At 42.7% G+C, this 18,164-nt stretch overlaps 1 protein-coding gene across 2 annotated transcripts in view; it reads left to right on the top strand.

Moving 5' to 3' along the window:
- LOC122792307 (phosphatase and actin regulator 2-like) overlaps positions 1–18,164 on the top strand; it is a 1,188,181-nt gene that overhangs the window by 743,319 nt on the left and 426,698 nt on the right. For both annotated transcript variants that reach the window (XM_044060086.1, XM_044060087.1), the window contains exon 3: positions 5,938–6,018. In XM_044060086.1, coding sequence (XP_043916021.1) covers positions 5,938–6,018 — 81 coding nt within the window. The remainder of the gene's footprint in view (positions 1–5,937; positions 6,019–18,164) is intronic.

Here is an 18,164-nt window from a genome sequence, read left to right as displayed (position 1 = left end):
TTTCTAATTTATTTTAGTCAAACTTTACCCATCCCCCTCCCTGTTAGGGTGTGTGTTTTTTTATACAAATACCTTTTGGTATTTTACTTAAGTTAATTTTTGACTGGTGTGTGTGTGTTTTGTGTTAAGCACCATGTCAAAGGAGAGGGTCTCAGGTTTTAAGAAGTGTGACTCGTGCTGTCAGAAAATGTCTCTGACAGACGGTCACACTTCTTGCCTGTATTGCCTGGGCCTCTTCACCTGCAGGACTCCTGTGCTATTTGTCATTCCTTCAGCCAGAGAGTCCTGCAGGAAAGACGCAACAAACTGATCCTTAGGGGCCTTCTTAAGCCGGAGGGCTCTCCGCTAAGTCGGCTCCATCTAAATCAGTTAAATCTTCCAAGGCCCAGGCTTCTGTATCTAAGCCTGCGGCTCGCCCACTCGTTCGAGTCGAGATCGCTCTCTGGCTGGAGCCGATTCTGGCTTAACAGCCTCGGCACCGCGGCTATCGGTGCGCATCTGTATCGACCACTTCGTGTCGGCTCCATCGGGTTCCGACATCCATGTGGCACAGGCATCGTGTCGCCGATCGGCACCGACACCGTTACTTGGTGGCTGTATCGCCCGGCTGGAGCCGATATCGAACTTCCTGTCGGCTCCGAGAAGTCGGCTCCGACAGGATCTATAGTATCGGCTCGATGGCTCATTCCAGGAAGAGGTCGAGGTCTCCTTCCTTGGAGCCGATACTTTCGGCCCGGCTCCACCCCTTCTATCGGAACGGAGCCATCGGAGCCGATCTTCAAGGTCATCCAGACTGTCAGATCATGACCTAGAGAGAGTGGTCAGTAGATTACTTAAGTCACAGGTACTGGCCCAAATGTTACATAGTCCGTCTCAACAGGCGACTGTGGGTCCACACCCGTTACAGTTCCTCCTTCAACTCTACCCCAGAGCTTGGAGTTGGAGTCTTCGAATGGTTACTGCTACGGCTGGAGGACGGATACCCCTTCTGTTCCTTCAGCCTCTCTTATCCTCTTCGAGACCTTCCTTAGAGGGATTCGTGGTCGGGCTTCCATGGTCTCCTCCGAGGGGTGAGTGGCATCGGACCCTTGTCCGAGCCGCTCTTCCCTTGGAGCCTCGGCCTGGTGAGCTCGGCTCGACATCTGCCTCGGAGGCTTCCCTTTCGTGGTCCCTGGAGTTCCTAGCTCTGCGGAGCGGGTTCTCTCGGACCTGCCTGGGGGGGGAGCATTGGGGGTAATGAAGAGTGTAGTGGCCACGGGTATCAGTCAGCAGTCTGTTCCCGTAGCTCCTCCCTCCATAGTACCTGTTGACATCTCTGCCACTTCTCTTGCTACAGGACCCAGAGATCCTCCGCCTCAGGTTTCCCATTGAATTTCCTCCTCCGAGGATTCTCCTGATGTTTCGGGAGATCCTCCTAGGAAGAGGACTTGTAAGAGGAAGTAGACTCCCGAGTCTGTCACCGGATACTGACTTTGATGAGTCAGAGGGATCCCCTAGATCCCCTCTGAGGATGTCTCCTTCTCAGACATCCTAGAACTCCTGAAACAGAGGGAAACTGGCCCACCAACAATCCCTCTGAGGATGAGTCAGTATACCTAGAGGCGTGATCTCGGCCCTCCACCTCCTGGGTGTCTCCTTCGACCCCTTATGCAGGTTATTGCACGAAGGCGGGCAGCTCCTGACTCTGTTGAGCCAGTCCCTAGGAGGCCTTCAAAATTTATCACTGCCCGTGTGACAAGCAATTCCTCACTAAGGGTGTCCCCTGATGCCATGGTGGTGGTGGCTGGCCATCAAAAGGAACTTGCAGATCCTTCGTGCCCGCCCATCCTCCTAATAAGGACTCTAGGACCATGGATAGGTACGGTAAGCGGATGTTTTCCTCAGCGACCTTTTGCTATGCTCGCTGAATTACCTATGTCACTTCACCAGACTCCAGAGGGATATCCTTAAGGAGCTGGGTGAAGTAGTTCAGGATCCTACAGCTGCAGGGGCTCAAGAAAAAATTGCTTCGCAGCTAGGAACCCTCAATTCCATTGCAAACTCCTCCATGCGGCTAATATCTTATGCTGCGGATGGAGCGAGTAGAGCCGCAGGTACAGGTGTGGCTTTAGACGCCAAGCCTGGATGCGGCTATGTGATTTTCGCGGATCCCTTTAAGGCGTCCTTCACAAATTCTCCTTTGATGGGTCAGCTTTGTTTGGCCCTCAGGTGAAGGAAACCTTGACCAGGTGCGAACAGGACGGCAAGACTCTTTCTGCTGTTGAGTCCGCTTTTTCCACCCTTCTAGACCTTATCCCAAAGGACAGAAAGGTGGGAAAATGTGGTTCCGTAAATCCCAAGGAGTCACGCCCGGATTCACGTGGGTCAGTTTACCCTAGAGGCAGAGGGTAACAACAGACACCGCTCTAGAGGCAGAGGGGTCCGAAAACCAGGGAAACAGGGAGCTCTCTGACAAGCCCTTTCAGCATCCCTGAGGTGTTGCCCGGCTGTCCCTCCTGGAGGCAGTCGGGGAAGATTATCACTGTACCCAGAAGCCTGGCATTCCTCACTCAAGACAGATGGGTACAGTCGATCATATCCAAGGGTTACATAATTCCTTCGAGGAAAGTCCCTTCCCCTCAGATTCCCTTCCAGACGCACCACCGGTCTAAGGGAGGTTGCAGAGTTAGAAGTCTCAAAACTACTGCAAAAGAGCCATTCAGCCAGTTACAATAGACCATTCAGAGCCCGGAATCTACTTCAAGGTTCTTTTGGTCCCCAAAAGACGGGAGACTGGAGACCAATATTGGATCTCAGCAGACTCAACAAGTCTGTCAGGAAGACAAGATTCGAATGGTCACTCTTCAGTCAATTCTGCCCTTCTTACAGAAGGACAACTGGATGTGCTCAATAGATCTTCAGGATGCATACTATCACATCAAGATTCACAGACGCCTCCAGGAGATTTCTCCGCTTCGGGCTGGGGTCCAGTCATTTCCAGTTCAGAGCCCTGCCTTTGGTCTCACTACAGCCCCCAGAGTGTTCACCAAATGCATGGCAGTGGTCACGGCTCACCTGAGACGTCAAGGATTCCAGGTGTTTCCGACGACTGGCTCCTGTCAGCCACCACCAGGCATCAGCTTATACAAGCCAGGGATTACACAATAGACCTTTGTTCTCATTTGGGCATCTCAATCAACTTCGAAAAGTCATCCTTATCGCCCTGCCAGTCTATTACCTTCATAGGCTAAACTTAAACACTGTTGGATGTCAGCTACCCTTACAGATCAAAGAGTTTCAGACATTCAGAGTCATGTCAGGATCATTCTGGCCAACAAGAAAATACAGGCCAGAATGGTTCTAAAGGTATTAGGACTCATGGCTGCCATTACTCTTCTTCCCTGGCTCGATTCTACATGCGCCTTCTTCAGTGGATGCTGTTCACACAATGGTCATACCAGCAACTTCCAATGCGTCACCAGATTCTGGTTACACAGACATGCAAAGAGCATCTTGCTTGGTGGATCACATCGCCTCAGGTTCACCAAGGCAGGTACTTTGTGCCCCCATCCCCGATAGCCACTGTCACCATGGATGCCTCCCTGATCGGTGGGGGGCATTATCAGGGCAGGATGGTTCATGGGACGGCAGCCGCTCGAGTACCATCTGCACATAAATGTCCTGGAGATGAGAGCAGTGCTTTTAACGTTGCAAGCCCTCAACGACTTTCTTCCCGTCGACAATTGCAGTCCACACAGACAACATGTCTGTAGTTTGGTATATCAACAAACAGGGCGGAACCAAGTCCTACCCTTGTGTCGAGAAGCGCTCAGACTATGGCAATGGGCAATCTCCTCTCATCGGTTTCTGGTAGCAACGCATATCCCTGGGAAAACCAACATTGTAGCGGACAGATTGAGCAGAGCTATTCTCATGCCTCACGAGTGGTCTCTCAAGCAATCTATAGCGGAAGAGATTTTTCTGGAATGGGGTCGTCCATGTTGCGATCTTTTTGCTACTCCCCAAAACAGCAAATGCCCAGACTTCTTCAGCCTCTTCCTCTATCAGGCGATCCTCCAAGAGACGCACTGACCCAGGATTGGCCCCAGGGACTTCTTTATGCCTTCCCTCCATTTCCTCTGATCCCTCAGGTGATCCAGAAAGCTACCACTTTGAGAGCCAAATTGATTCTCATTGCCCTTACTGGCCTCGACAAGTTTGGTTCCCTGCCCTCCATCATCACCTTTTGGTGCAGCCGTGGCATCTGCACCCAGTGCCAGATCTTCTGATTCACCAATCGGGTCAGCTGCACCAGTCAATCCCTTCTCTCAACCTCACAGCATGGTTGCTCCACTTCCTTCCTTAGCCAGGCTTCCTTTGATCTCTAACCCAGTTAGAGACATCATAGTAACCGCTAAAATCCTCTACCAGGAGGATTTATACAAGCAAATGGAAACGTTTCTCTTATTGGGCTAAGGCCCAGAATATTGATCCTTTTACTGCCCCTGTTCAGGCAGTCCTGGACTTCTTAGCAGAGATTTTTCATGCAGACTCCTCTTCTTCCACAGTCAGAGTTCAATTGGCTGCTATTTCCAATTTTCATGTCGGCATAGCAGATCATAATATTATGTCCCATAGGCTCTGCAGGGCCTTCTTGAAAGGAATTTTCCTACTAAAGCCTCCAATCAGGAATCCTCCTCCTCAGTGGGATCTAAATTTAGTGCTGACATCCTTGATTCTTCCCCTTCGAGCCAGCTGTTTCTTGTTCCCTGAAATATCTTTCTTGGAAAACTTTATTGGTAGTGGCTATTACATCTGCCAGGAGGGTGTCTGAACTTCATGCTCTTGCGGTTCGACCCCTATTTGGTTTTTCACAAAGACAGAGTATCTTTGAGAACTAACCCTTTTTACCTAAGGTCGCTTAAAGAACAATTTGAATCAATCCATTGATCTCCTGTATTTTTCCTAACTATTCAGATAGAGCTGAACAAAGCTACATTATCTTGATGTCCACCGTCAACTTAGATATTATTTGGACAGAACAAAAAATTAGAAAATCTGATCAACTTTTTGTTTCCTATGCGGATAATAAAAAGGCCTTCCTGTTTCTAAAGTGACCTTGTCCAGATGGCTTTCTTCGGTCATCTCTGAAATTTATACTCAGGGAAACAGCTGTGCTCAAAACCTAAAGCACATTCAACTAGGAGCTTAGCTACTTCTACAGCTTTTCAAGCTAGACTTCCTTTGGACACTATTTGTGCAGCGGCCACTTGGGCTACTCCTCACACTTTTGTTTCCCATTACAAATTGGACTTGGCCTCCAGGGACAGAGCCAGTTTTGGCTCTACAGTCCTCAAGAGTTTGTTCCATTGTGCCACCCAGGATAGAGGTGCTAGGACGCTGTCCCATCAAGGAAGAATGAAGGCGAGGTTGACAACTTAACATTAAGAAGTTATGTACCTACCATAACGTTCCATGTTAGTTGTCTTCGCTCGCCTTCTTTCGACCCTCCCTCCTTCCCCCTGGCCTGGACAGACCTTGTTATCAGAAACTGTTATGCTGAAGACCATTCAGACCTGGTCCTTCTTCTATCTGTAAGTTTTCTTTCTTCCTTTGGGAAGTATTTTATGCTTGGTGCTATTGCCCTTTGTCAGCAAACGAGATCTGGGTACTTACCGCCTTGCATCATGGGATATGGGGCTGCCTCGAGCTGGTAAAAGTGACTCTCGAGCTTAGCAAGTGCAGTCGAGCCGAGGGACGGCCCAACCCATCAAGCAAGAAAGAAGGCGAGAGAAGACAACTAACATGGAACGTTATGGTAGGTACATAACTTCTTATTTCTTGTGTTTTATTTCACATTACTTTTGTAGGAATGGATAGGTTTCTAATCACCAAAAATTGTTTATGTACATTTTTTTTCACAGAGACTTTCTCACATTTCCTTTCTTTGTTTTACAGTGCTTGAGAGGAAGATATCTACTAGGCAAAGTAGAGAAGAGCTGATTAGAAGAGGGGTTCTTAAGGAAATAGCTGATCAAGGTAAGTTATTGTTTTTTGCTTGCTTGATTTATTTATTTTTTTGCCAAGAAGATCCGATTGGAGAGAGACCATTACAATGAGTACCAGCAGAGAAAAGCTTCAGACATATAGAATTTGGTAACAAAATGTCCACAGAGAAATGTTCACGAACTTCCAAGATGAATACATTCATCCTTGCATTATTTGTATGATGTCATCAGGACTTTGATTTTGGTTCTTTATTTTTATATATGATCTAAAACTTTGATTTTCTTTTGCAAAATGTATAGTTTATTGTAAATATTGTAAGTGCACTTGCCGTACGTGCGGGTGCTTTACTGTTTTTGGGAGGTTTCATTTCTCACTCGCTGTTGGCGACCTTCCTGTTTGGCTGTTTCTCTATTTCAGTGTCTGGGCTGTGCAGTTTGTTCTTATTGCATATGTATATGTAGTCTGTCATTATGTTGTATATTATGTGTATTTTTAATGCACTTATTTTCAAACAGGACCTGTGCTGGCTCTTTTCTTTTGGTAGTTTATTGTATAATCAAAAACAATAGATGCAGTGTAGAAACCATATTGTTATTCATGGAACACAGAGTGATTGTGGTATTACTTTATTCAGAGAATAACAAATTTATCAACTGTGAATTTGGTGTTCTGACTGGTAAAAGCTTACACAGTGACTTGAAGTGAGATGTGTAGCACACATTATGGAATGGATAGCAGTTATGAATATGGGATAGCCGTTTGCTAGGAAAGATCTCATGTACCAAAAGCAAGCTAGACGAATGTCTCATTAGCCAACTTATTTATTGGACTTAATGGAAGGAACAAGCAGAGGAAGAGCTGAATATGAGAAGGGAAATAGGGGAGTATGAGGTAGGGGAAAAAGGAGAGGAGGTGGACAGTAAGAGAATGTAGGAATTTAAGGATGTGGACTGTGTTAAAGGTGCACTGTTAGCTTTTCCAATAGACCTGCCTACTGTGACCCGTAGTACAAGATTACTGATCACTATTCTAATTTACACCAGTTTGTGATGTCATCGCTTGTCCCACCCCAGTATCAGCTTTCTTTAAGTACGGCATACCTGCCATGTCCCTGTTAGTCTAGCAATCAGAATATGAATTGCTTCCTTCTTTAACTTTACCTTGTCCCTCGAAATAAGTTATATTTTCTATTAAAAATGACAATTATACTTAGTCAGCTGTGCTAGGCATTACAGTTTCAAAGCTCATATTGTTCTTATTTGTTCCACATCTTGCAGCACAGCTCTCAACGTTCTGTCTCCAAAATGAGGAGCACAAGCCCTCTTAATGTGGAACAAATGGCCAAAATGTGGAACACATACTAATGGCTTACTAACAACTTCCATGAGGAAGGTCATAGGGTTGTTAAAATAGACTAGTTTTACTTATAAAGGAGACCTTTTTGTGAATTAATATGATTAATTTCTATTTACTATGGATTTCACTTAAAAAATCACTAACACTGAATGTGTGACAGACCCTTTCAATGTGGAACTTTTAGGAACCTGAACTTTTTAAGACCCCAAATGAGGTACATTCCTTATAATGAGGTACACTTGAGAGGCATGCCTTGCAGTCATTCTAGTTTCTGTGTAAATATTATTATAGCAGTCGGTAGTGACAGACATTTATTTATTTCAGTTTGTATACCAGACATTACAGTCTGATACAGAATGTGCTTGTCAAAGTAGACCTTTTGCCCTTTATATTGTAATACTGCAGGGTAGCCACAGGAGTGAAATGTGTTTTCTTTAGTAAATCTCTCTGTGTTATAGTCAGCAATGCCAGACATTACAGTTGGGTAATTGTCATTGTTGTGGGAGTGCATATTGATGCACTGCTGACATGATCACAATGTACCTTTTTATTTTACGTTTCTGTGCCCTTCATAATATTGAGGATTAAACAAATGACAGCAGAGGAAAGCACATGGCGACCACATCAGGGTGCATCAACATGTAATTCTCAACAATAACAAGTATAAAACTGTAATGTCTATTATTATAGCTGTGAATAACACCAGACATTACACTTTGGTTCTTCTCAACATGCTGGGGGAGTGCATGCTGAATCAAACCATGAAATGCTTAATATATTTTGTATCACATAAGTTTTCTTTTTTATTGATAGTGTTTGCTTGTACATATCCCTCAGGAATCCTGTTTGAATAATTGCAGTGAATGATGCTTGTGAAATGTATACTGATGCAGGGCTGTCATGGAGCACTAGGTTCCTTTTTGTTTTCTTATTTTTATTTGTTAAAGTGATTTCTGCAAAACCACTTAGGGTTTTAGGTAGTTAATAATGTAGGACATTAAAGTTTGATACTTCTGCCTGTTAATTTTTATTTTTTTTTTATTTTCTGTTAAGTCACTCGGGAATCGTCTCAGTAAAGGCAGTGAGTGCATGCTTAGGATGGGTGTCACAATAATGTAATGTGCTTTTATGTTTCCTTATTTTCCCTTCACCTGATAGTGTCTTAGATTTTCAGTATACATTTATATATATATATATATATATATATATATATATATATATATATATATATAAAATATTATGAATTATATTCAGTACTGCAAGACACTAGAGTTTGTTCCTTCGTCCTCTTCATGAACTGCACCTGGACGCACAATAGATGAGATCTCGAGGTACTTCTTTTTAATATTTTCTACTTTTCCATGTACCTCCTAATATGTAATATACTAGGAAGATGGAAAATTAAAAAAAAAGGTGCATAGCGATACTTTCAGGTGTGCATCCGCATGCACTTCCTCAGCAAGAAATAGCAAACTCTAGAATGTCATGGCCTGTAGTAGTGATAGTAGAAGATTTTCACTGCTTCTGTTTCATCAGTCCTGATTACTCATTCAATAAAGCTGGCCATTAGTGTTAATACTTATTATATATTAAATGGAGTGTTTAGGCAAGGGAGCAAAATGTTTTTTTCTACTGCCAGTTCTTGATATAAAATGTTTTCTGGTAAATCACAAAGGATTATAGACATTCGCAAGTGCCAGGCATTAGAGTTTGATATTTCTTCAGGTATGTTACTTTTGAAGGTATTATGCACTATGCCAGACATTACTGTTCACGTGATATAATTGTTTCTGTAATATGTCCTTTTTCTGCTAAATGAATGAGCATTATAGTCAGGCAGGAATGCTAGACATTAGAAAATGATACTTTTTGTTTTTCATCATAATACTTGGCACAAAGATGAAATGTTATGAGAGCTAACAATTTATTTAAAATGATGGATATTTAAAACCAGTACTTGAATTGTGTATTATGACATATATAATTGAAGAGTGAGACAGGTAGTGACGATGTAACTTGTGAGACTAGTATGATGATATCCACATTTCTTTTTTTCTTTTTCCCTAATGTGCAATAAAGACATGAGGTATGTAATTGTTTACAAGTACAAATAAAAAGTTGGTTGGAAACAGGCAAATGAAAATGTGGATGGAGTGAAAAGGGGAAGTTATAATGTTTTTTTTTGGCTTGTGGTTTATTTTTTAACAGTAGTAACAGTTTTTTTCCTATAGAATCAAGCAAATATTTGACATTTTTAGGTAGAAGCCAGTCATTAGTATTGTCAGTGGTGCAACAGGTGGCACACTCGCCTTTGGAGTAGAAGGCTGGCGGGTCTGTTCCCAAACCAGGTAGACTGATTGTTGACACTGCAATGTACACTGGGCTGATGTGTTGTCCTTCGGATTAGCATTAAACCAAGGCCCCATCTGCTTGAGTTGGTGGTAGTTCAGGTGGATGTAAAAGATCCCACATTACCTATTGAAAAGAGTAGGAGTCCTTTATTTAACACAACATAAAAAAATATTGTTTACCTACAGTATTTACAAAATATACATATTTGTAGGCACATATATACACATTACTTTTTTTTTTTACTATTTGTCATTTTTCTTATAACATCCTCATTGTTGTTCTTCCATAATTGACCTCACTCCGTCTTCCACAACCATAATCTGATTTTTCACAGTAGCTCTGCCAAAATCCATTTCTCATTAAACATAATTTCATTCAGTCTTTCATTCCAAATAACCAATATTACATAAAATAAATTCTTACCTTACCTTCTCACATGTTCTTCTTGTTATTAAAATATACATAATCATATTCATATCTATAATATTTACTTTCTCAAAAAAATATTCTTTGCATGTTTTCCAGAGTTTTACCACTCTTTTGCATTTCAGAAAAATGCTGTGTTGTCTTTTCCTCCCCATAAAATAAACAGTGTATTTCAACTTTCTTTTTATATGGCATATTCCCCTTTGCTGGTAACTTATTTCTTACCATTCTCCACTGGAATGCACCACTTTTTCCTTATGTTAATGGCCTTAATCACTTCTTCTGGTAAGTTTTCCCATGGATTTACATAATGATATTGTTTTACCCCATTATTACACCACATCCTTCTATCCTTCTCTATATCATCAATTTTTATTTTCCATGAGTGTTTTTTTCATGATAATTTTTAATTTCTTCATTTAAATATTCTTTTTTCTCTTTTCCTTATACTCATCATCTCCTAGAACTTTTTGCACTTATATTTAAACATTCTCACTATTAGTTTCTCATTTTTTTTTACCCACTTTAACACTCTGTACAAATTTAAAGAAGCAGAATAAACATTTGGATTTTGTAACCCCAGTCCCCCTTCATATTCACTGATATTTAACATACCTGTTTTTACTGGGTTTAATTTTGAATCCCATATGAAAGAGAGCAATTGCACAGTTTCTTTTTTCCAATTTTTGTGGCATCATGTAAACATTTGACATGTATGCTGTTTTTCCCGTGAGTTCAAAATCACCAGATCAACATTTTTCTTGAATGCTAATCTACACAGCCTGCAAGGAAAACATATTTCTTTCATTTCTTTTATCAGATCCTCCCATTGCATCTTAACTACATAATTTTTCCCAAATTTTATGCCCAGCAATGACACCTCTTTCACTGAAAAATACATACTTCTAAATTAGCCAAACCCTTATTTTTATCTTTATTCAAGGTCATTCCCATTTCTTTTAAATATCCATTCAGACCAGCCAACACTTTTGTCATCCATATTTTGTTCTTAGCAACTACAGCTTTATTGCCTGATTATGTCAGACCTACTGGACTCACCACCTCCTTTTGCATCACACATCTAGCATCTTTCATTTTATAAGCTACTTCACTCACTGTTGCATTCATTACCAGTGCAAAGAATAATCTGATGTTGTCCTTCTCATTCTGCTTCATGTATGGGTTTCAGATCTGAACCTCTGATTAGACTCGGCCACCTCCCACAGACTCCAACTTCCTGGCTCAAACTCCTCCCCTACCCATAATCCCCCATGTCTAGCCCAACCTCCTCAGATTTCGTTTGCCAACGTGTGCTCAGATGTAATTTTTCCAGGCTCAGTGAAGAACTATCTTTTTAGGATGCACTCTGATCCGAGGACTTGGAGTGGCTGATGGTGTATCTCAGCTCCTCCTCTCCTTTGTAGTTTTTGCAATGCATTAATTTTTTCTTTTGTTGTCTTTTTTCTTGTTTCTTCTTCCAGGCTTCAAAAAAAAAAGCCCTTTTATTTTCTTTTTATAGTTGTAGTTGCTGTTAGTCATTCTAGTTATTCTAGATATATTGTTTTTTTTCTGTTTGTGCTGTTGTTACAGTTTAGTGTTTGGTCTGTCAGGTATGGAGAAGCCTACTGGCTTCAAGAGACGCTCCAAGAGCAAGAGAAAGATTCCAAACTCGGATGCCCATGATTGTTGCATTTATTTCCTAAACCCAGTTCATCTCGACTCCCCTTGCAACATCTTTGAGGGATTCAACCCTAGGGCTTTGCAAGAGAGGAGAAACAAACTTATTTTGAAAGGTCTTTTGTTCACTTCTACTAATTCTCCAGGGTCTCAACCACCTCCAAGCTTTTGCTCGCTCCGATGCAAAGAAGAAGCTCCCTAAGGAGCCGTGAGCTTCCTCAGGGCCGCCTACCAAGGCTCCGAAGTTATCGGATCTGATTACACTGACACTGAGGCCTCTGTCAGCTCCATAGGATCCGATTGAGTTCACGGCTCCTAGTGAGCCCTAGAGTTCGACTATGCCTTTGAATCCTAAGTCTCTGGATCCAAGTAGTCCACCTTGGATCCATAAGTCTCCAGATCCGCAGTCTTCAGGGAGATCCGTCACTTCAGTGTCTCCTACTTTACCAGCTAAGATCCTTCAGACCCCCAGATATTCTCACAGCTCTTCGGTGGCTTCTTCTAGGTCCTCTCAAAGCCTTTACCTCCAAGTCTTTGGATCAGATTGCATCCCAAATCCAGGATGTCATGGCCAGATCCAAGTGGAGAGTGTTGGCTCAGCTGCTGTTGAATCAGTTTCTTCCCCTCAGAGCTTTGGCTCTTGACAGTATGAATCTAGTTCTGTCTGGGAATCGGGGTTCTGGTGGGCTGCCTCCATCTTCCTCTGTAACTTCATTGCCTGGGAAACTCTGTGGGATCTCTCCAGGACCCTCGGCTTTTTAGGCATTGGAAAAGGTGTTCTCTGTCAGAAGGGTGCTGGACCCTTTGACTGCTGCTCCACCCTGTGTTTCTCTACTGGATTGAGGTCTTGGATTTACTATTCCTTCCCAGGGTCAGCCTGTCTTGAAGGATCTCCAGCCTGCTCCACCTGGGGTGGCCCCTTCCTCTTCCAACTCCGCCCCTGAGTATCCCATGGAGGAGGTTCCATGGAACAGGACGTGCACATGGACTCCCCTTTGGAGTTCCTCACTGAGGATACAGATTACAATAAGGCAGAGTGGTCTCCCAAAACGCTAGTGGACTGCCTCCTTTGCAGACATATTAGAGATCTTGAATATAAAAAGTGACTGGACTTCCAGAAGCCCCTCTTCAGAGGAATCTCTGTTCCTGGAAGCCTTTGGGATGGGACATTCTATGTCTTGGGTGGTCCCCTGGCAGATGATCTTGTTGACCTGGTCATCAGGCCTGGAAGGAGCTGGACATGATAGAACCAGTTCCTAAACACCCAGATAAAATCCTCTCACCACCCCCCCCCCTGAGGACAGCGCTTTATGGGGTAAGGGTATCACAGTTGAGGCTATGGTGGTGGCAGCCGCTACCAAGAACGAGCTCGCCCAGCAGAGCTACACTGTCCATCCGCCAAACAGGGAGTCCAGAGCGATGGACAGGTTCAGGAAGTGCACTTATGCCTCAGCAACTTTTTTGCTGAAGGCACTCAGTTATCTGGCATACTTTACTTGCCTTCAGGGAGACTTGGTCAAGGAACTCTCTGATTCTCTGGTGGAGTCAATGCCCAAGTGGGAGGTCGATAAAAATTTCCCCTAAGATAGTCACTCTAACTTCTATAGCCAACTCCTCCATGAGACTTATTTCACACTCCGGCATCGGCATCATGATGCACCACCATGCTTGGATATGGCTTTGTGATTTTGTAGAGACCTTTAAGGTGTTTGCCTTTGTCAGTGCCTCTCTGATGGTTCATCGTTGTTCAGAACATCTATTAAGCACACCCTGAACCACTGCGAGCAAGAAGGCAAGACGTTGTTTGCCATGGGAATGAACCTACTCTAGGAATCAAAGTGGGGCTAAGAAAACTTGGTTCTGTAAGTCTCAAGGTTCTTTTCCTGACCAAAGTGGAGAGTTCTCCTCCAGAGGCAGTGGAGGAGGCTAAAATGGGAGACTCCACCCAAGAGGCAGAGGGGGCCCACAGAACTAGGCTCTAGTGAACCCTTTTCTAGACAAGCCTTTTCAGCAGTCCTTAAGTGCTCCCAGACTGTCCTACTCTGGAGGCAGTCAGGGGTCATTTTTCTCTGCACTCAGGAACTTTTGCTGAAATCACTTCAAATGCTTGGGTGCGAAAGATTATATCTAGAGGCTACTACACTGCCTTTTCTTTTCCTCCTCCAAATGTACTGAAAACACTCCCTGATGTTCTACCCAGTCAGAGGGAGTTGGCAGTATCCGAAATTGCCACATTGCTACAGAAAAGAGTAATCCAAGAGGTCCCGGATGATCATAAAGGGTCTGGAACTTAATCCTCTTTCTTTTTATTGCCAAAGAAAACAGAGGACTGGACCTGAGCAGTCTTAATTTGTTTTTGAAGAAGACCAAGTTCTGGATGGTGGTGGTGCAGTCCATACTCCCAGTGCTGAGGAAGGACAATTGGATGTGTTCGGTGGACCTCAAGGATGCATACTGTCACATAAAAATAGACAGGTGCTCCAGAAGATATCTGCGCTTCCGCCTGAGAGCCAAACACTTCCAGTTTTGAGCCCTGCCCTTTGGTGTCACCACAGCACCCTTGGGTGTTTACTAAATGTATGGCAGAGGTTGCAGATCATCTATGATTGCAAGGGTTTCAGGTATTCCAGTATTTGGACAATTGGCTCCTGACTGCCCCCACTCTGTGTCATCTTTGTCAGGCTGGGGATTATCTTTACCAGTTGTCTCACTTTCTAGGCATCACCATAAATGTGGACAAGCCACATCTGATGCCATTTCAGAACTTAGAGTTCATTGGAGTACGTCTGAGCACTTCTATCCAAATAGCTGCCTTGCCTCAACATTGCAGCAACACTTTAATCTCAAGGTTAAACTATTCTGTTTTCTCCATCTCCTACAGCCAGGTTGATTCTAAGAGCTCTGGGATCTATGACAGCTGCCAGTCATTTGGTTCTGCTAGCCAGGTACTATATGTGCATTCTCCAGTGGACACTGTCTTTTCAGTGGTCTATTCTATGTTAACCCCCATCTGCTCATATCAGACTGACATTTACAGGTCCCATCTAAGGTAGTAGATTCGAGCAGATCTGACAGTAGGCAGACCATTCATTCTTCCCTTACTCTCAGCCACTGTGACATGGACTCCTCCCATCTGGGGGCAGCATTACCAGAGGAAGAGGGTCCAAGGAACATGGACTTATAGACCAGTCTGCATATCAACATCTTGGAGATGAGGGCAGTCATCCTGTCGTTGCAAGCCTTTCAGGATGCCCTCTCTCCAAGGACTATTACTATTCATACCAACGACATGTCAGTTGTCTGGTACATCAACAAGCAAGGAGGAACCCATCTGTACCCTCTCTGTAGAGATGCTACGAGGGTCTGGGAATGGGCAATCTCTTCCAACTCTTCTTGCAACACATGTTCCAGGGAAATCCAGTGTGTTAGCAGACAGGCTCAGCATGTGTATTCTGATGCCTCATGAGTGGTCCCTTAGTCAGTAGAGAATAAGATTTTCGATCGTTGGGGTCTACTCTGCTGCAACCTTTTTGTGTCTCCTTACAACAACAAATGCAGCAGTTTCTTCACTCTGATCCTCATGTCAGGAAATTTCCAGAGGGATGCTCTGGTTTACAATTGGCCTCTGGGACTTCTGTATGCCTATCCCCCTCTTCCTTTGATACCAAAGTTTCTTCAGAAAGCCAAACGGTTGAAGAGTACAGTAATCCTTATTGCCTCCTTCTGGCCTCATCAGGTGTGGTTCCCCTTCCTTTGGTCTTATCTCAAACATCCTCCATGGATGCTGGAAACCAAACTTGACCTTTCTCACTCGACGTTAGGACTCCACTCCCATCTCCCCACTCAATTTAACTGCATGGTTTCTTCAGTTCCTATGATTGTTAGAGGGTCCAGGTTTTCCTCTCCGCTTAAAGCTATACATTTGGCCTGTCAGAAAGCATCTACCAAGAAAGGTATACAAGAGTAAGTGGAAGAGGTTTTCCATTTGACAGTCAGAAATCACATTGATCCCTTTTAAGCTCCGATTCCATCTATTCTGTCATTTTGGAATCTTTATACATGCAAGGTCTAGTTTTGCTACCATTAAACTTCAGTTAGCGACCATTTCCAATTTCCATTCTGGATTGCCTTCAGGATCTTTTGCTTCTGCTAGGTTATGCAAAGCCTTCATGAAAGGTGATGTTCTTTTGTGGACTCCTATTAAAGATCCTACTCCTCCATGGGATCTCACTCTGGTTCTGCAAGCCTTGACCCAGAGTCCTTTTGAGCCAGCTAAGGATTGTGAATTGAAGTTTTTGTCTTGGAAATCCACTTTTCTTGTTGCCATTACTTCAGCTAAAAGGGTATCCAAGTTGCAAGCACTCTCTTTCAAGCATCCTTGCATAATTTTTCACAAGAATAGGGTTTTCTCCATACTAACCTTTCTTTTATGCTGAAGGTGGCTACATTTTCCAGTATCAACCAATTTATTCAATTACCAGTGTTCTTTCCTAATTATTCCAACAAAGGAGAATACCGTCTGCATTCCGTAGATGTCCACAGGCAGCTCTGGTTCTACCGCTATAGGACAAAGCAGTTCAGGAAGTCGGAGCAGTTATTTGTTTCTTTTTCTCCTAATCATAAGGGTCGAGCTGTTTTGAAAGTGACAGTTGCAAAGTGGATTACTAACTGTATTGCCTTTGTTTATGAAAAGAATGGTTGCAGTTGCCAGGCCCTCAAAAGCTCATTCGACAAGATCCATTGCTGCGTCAGTTGCTTTTTCTTTTAGGATCCCCATTGATGACATTTGTGTTGCATCCACTTGGTCTAATTTTCATACCTTCATGTCCCACTATAAATTGGTTGTCATGTCCAGGAGCAGGACATCTTTTAGTTCATTGATTCTCCGGCGTATCCTTTCTTGAGGCCGCCCAGGAAATTATGTAGCTGGGGACCCTGACCCATATGTGAAGCAGAATGAGAAGGACAACGTCAGATTTATTAGTTATGTACTTAACATAATTTGGTAGCTCTGTTGTCCTCTTCTCATTCTGCTTCACCTTCCTGCCTAAACCCCTCCCCCCCCAAATTGGATATGCTTCTAGAAGATCTAGATGGCCTTCGTTGGAACCTTGGTTCCAGGTTGAGCTCCTGGTTATCTTTCTTCTCCTTCTTGGTTTATGGAAGCTGCAAACTCAATCGGAGGAGATTCGGATACATGTGGGGGATTATGGATAGGGGATGACTTTGGGCCTGGAAGTTGGTGTCTGTGGGAGGTGGCTGAATCAGATCCGAGGTTCGAATCAGAGACCCATATGTGAAGCAGAATAAGAAAAGGACAACACAGATAACAAGTTATCGTAAATACATAACTAATAATTCTATTCATGGGGCATTTTGTGTTATACCACATTTCATGTATATTTCTTTATTTAGCCACCCACTCACTAACACTCTCACTGTATTATTTTGATATGGTGATATACACACTGTCCTAATTCCATTAGCTATTCCATTCTTCTCCATAACATTCCACAAAACGTTATATCCTACTGTATCCACTGCTTTGCTAATATCACCTACCATGAGTTTCACATCCTTTTTCGTTATATCATCCACATTTTCTCTCACAACCAATAATAATTCTTAACATCTCTTCCCTCTCATATCATGTATACTTTTATTCCTCATTATTCTTTCCATTCTCCATTGTATTATTTTCATAAGCTGTTATAATCTGTGTTTAGTGTGATGGGTCTCCAGCTTTTTGTTTCATTCTTCTCATCTTTCTCCAATATAAGTTTTAATATCCTACTGCATAGGTCTTAATAAACCCCTCCTTCAACCATCCATTCAGCACATTTACAAAATAGTCTGTTTGCCAGTCTGTTAATTTCTTGTACATGCCATACCCTATACCATCTGGGCCTGATACTGAATCAACATTTACTTTCCTAAGTACTTCATCCAATTCACTAATAGTGATTTCTTTTTCAAATTCTTCATCTTGTTCTGGAATTTTTTTTTTTTTTTTTTACTTTCTAGTCTCTTATTTTCCTCCTTTTTAATCTTGTACACATTTTTCACACACTGTACTACAGTACTCAGAATTTGCTCTTGTGTTCTGTTTTACCTTTACATTTTTCACTTCTCTCATACTAATATCCTTCTTTACTATTTTACCCAAATATGCAGATACCTTTCCCGAGTAAATAATATCTCCACCGAAACAGTAATGCCTTAGTTTTTCTTGATTTCTTTTCTATGTTTATTTTTTCTATATCGTAGTACTCTGTTAATTCTCTAATACATTCCTATATATTTTAACATATTTCACTTTCTCTTCCTTCCTTACCTAATCCTGCCAATGAAAAAAATGCTAAAAA

The sequence above is a fragment of the Protopterus annectens genome, chromosome 1.part2 (assembly GCF_019279795.1).
Source record: "Protopterus annectens isolate FY-2018-M chromosome 1.part2, PAN1.0, whole genome shotgun sequence".
Lineage (NCBI taxonomy): Eukaryota > Metazoa > Chordata > Ceratodontiformes > Protopteridae > Protopterus > Protopterus annectens.
Note: the sequence above shows the minus strand (reverse complement) of the source record. Positions and strands in the feature narration are given on the sequence as shown.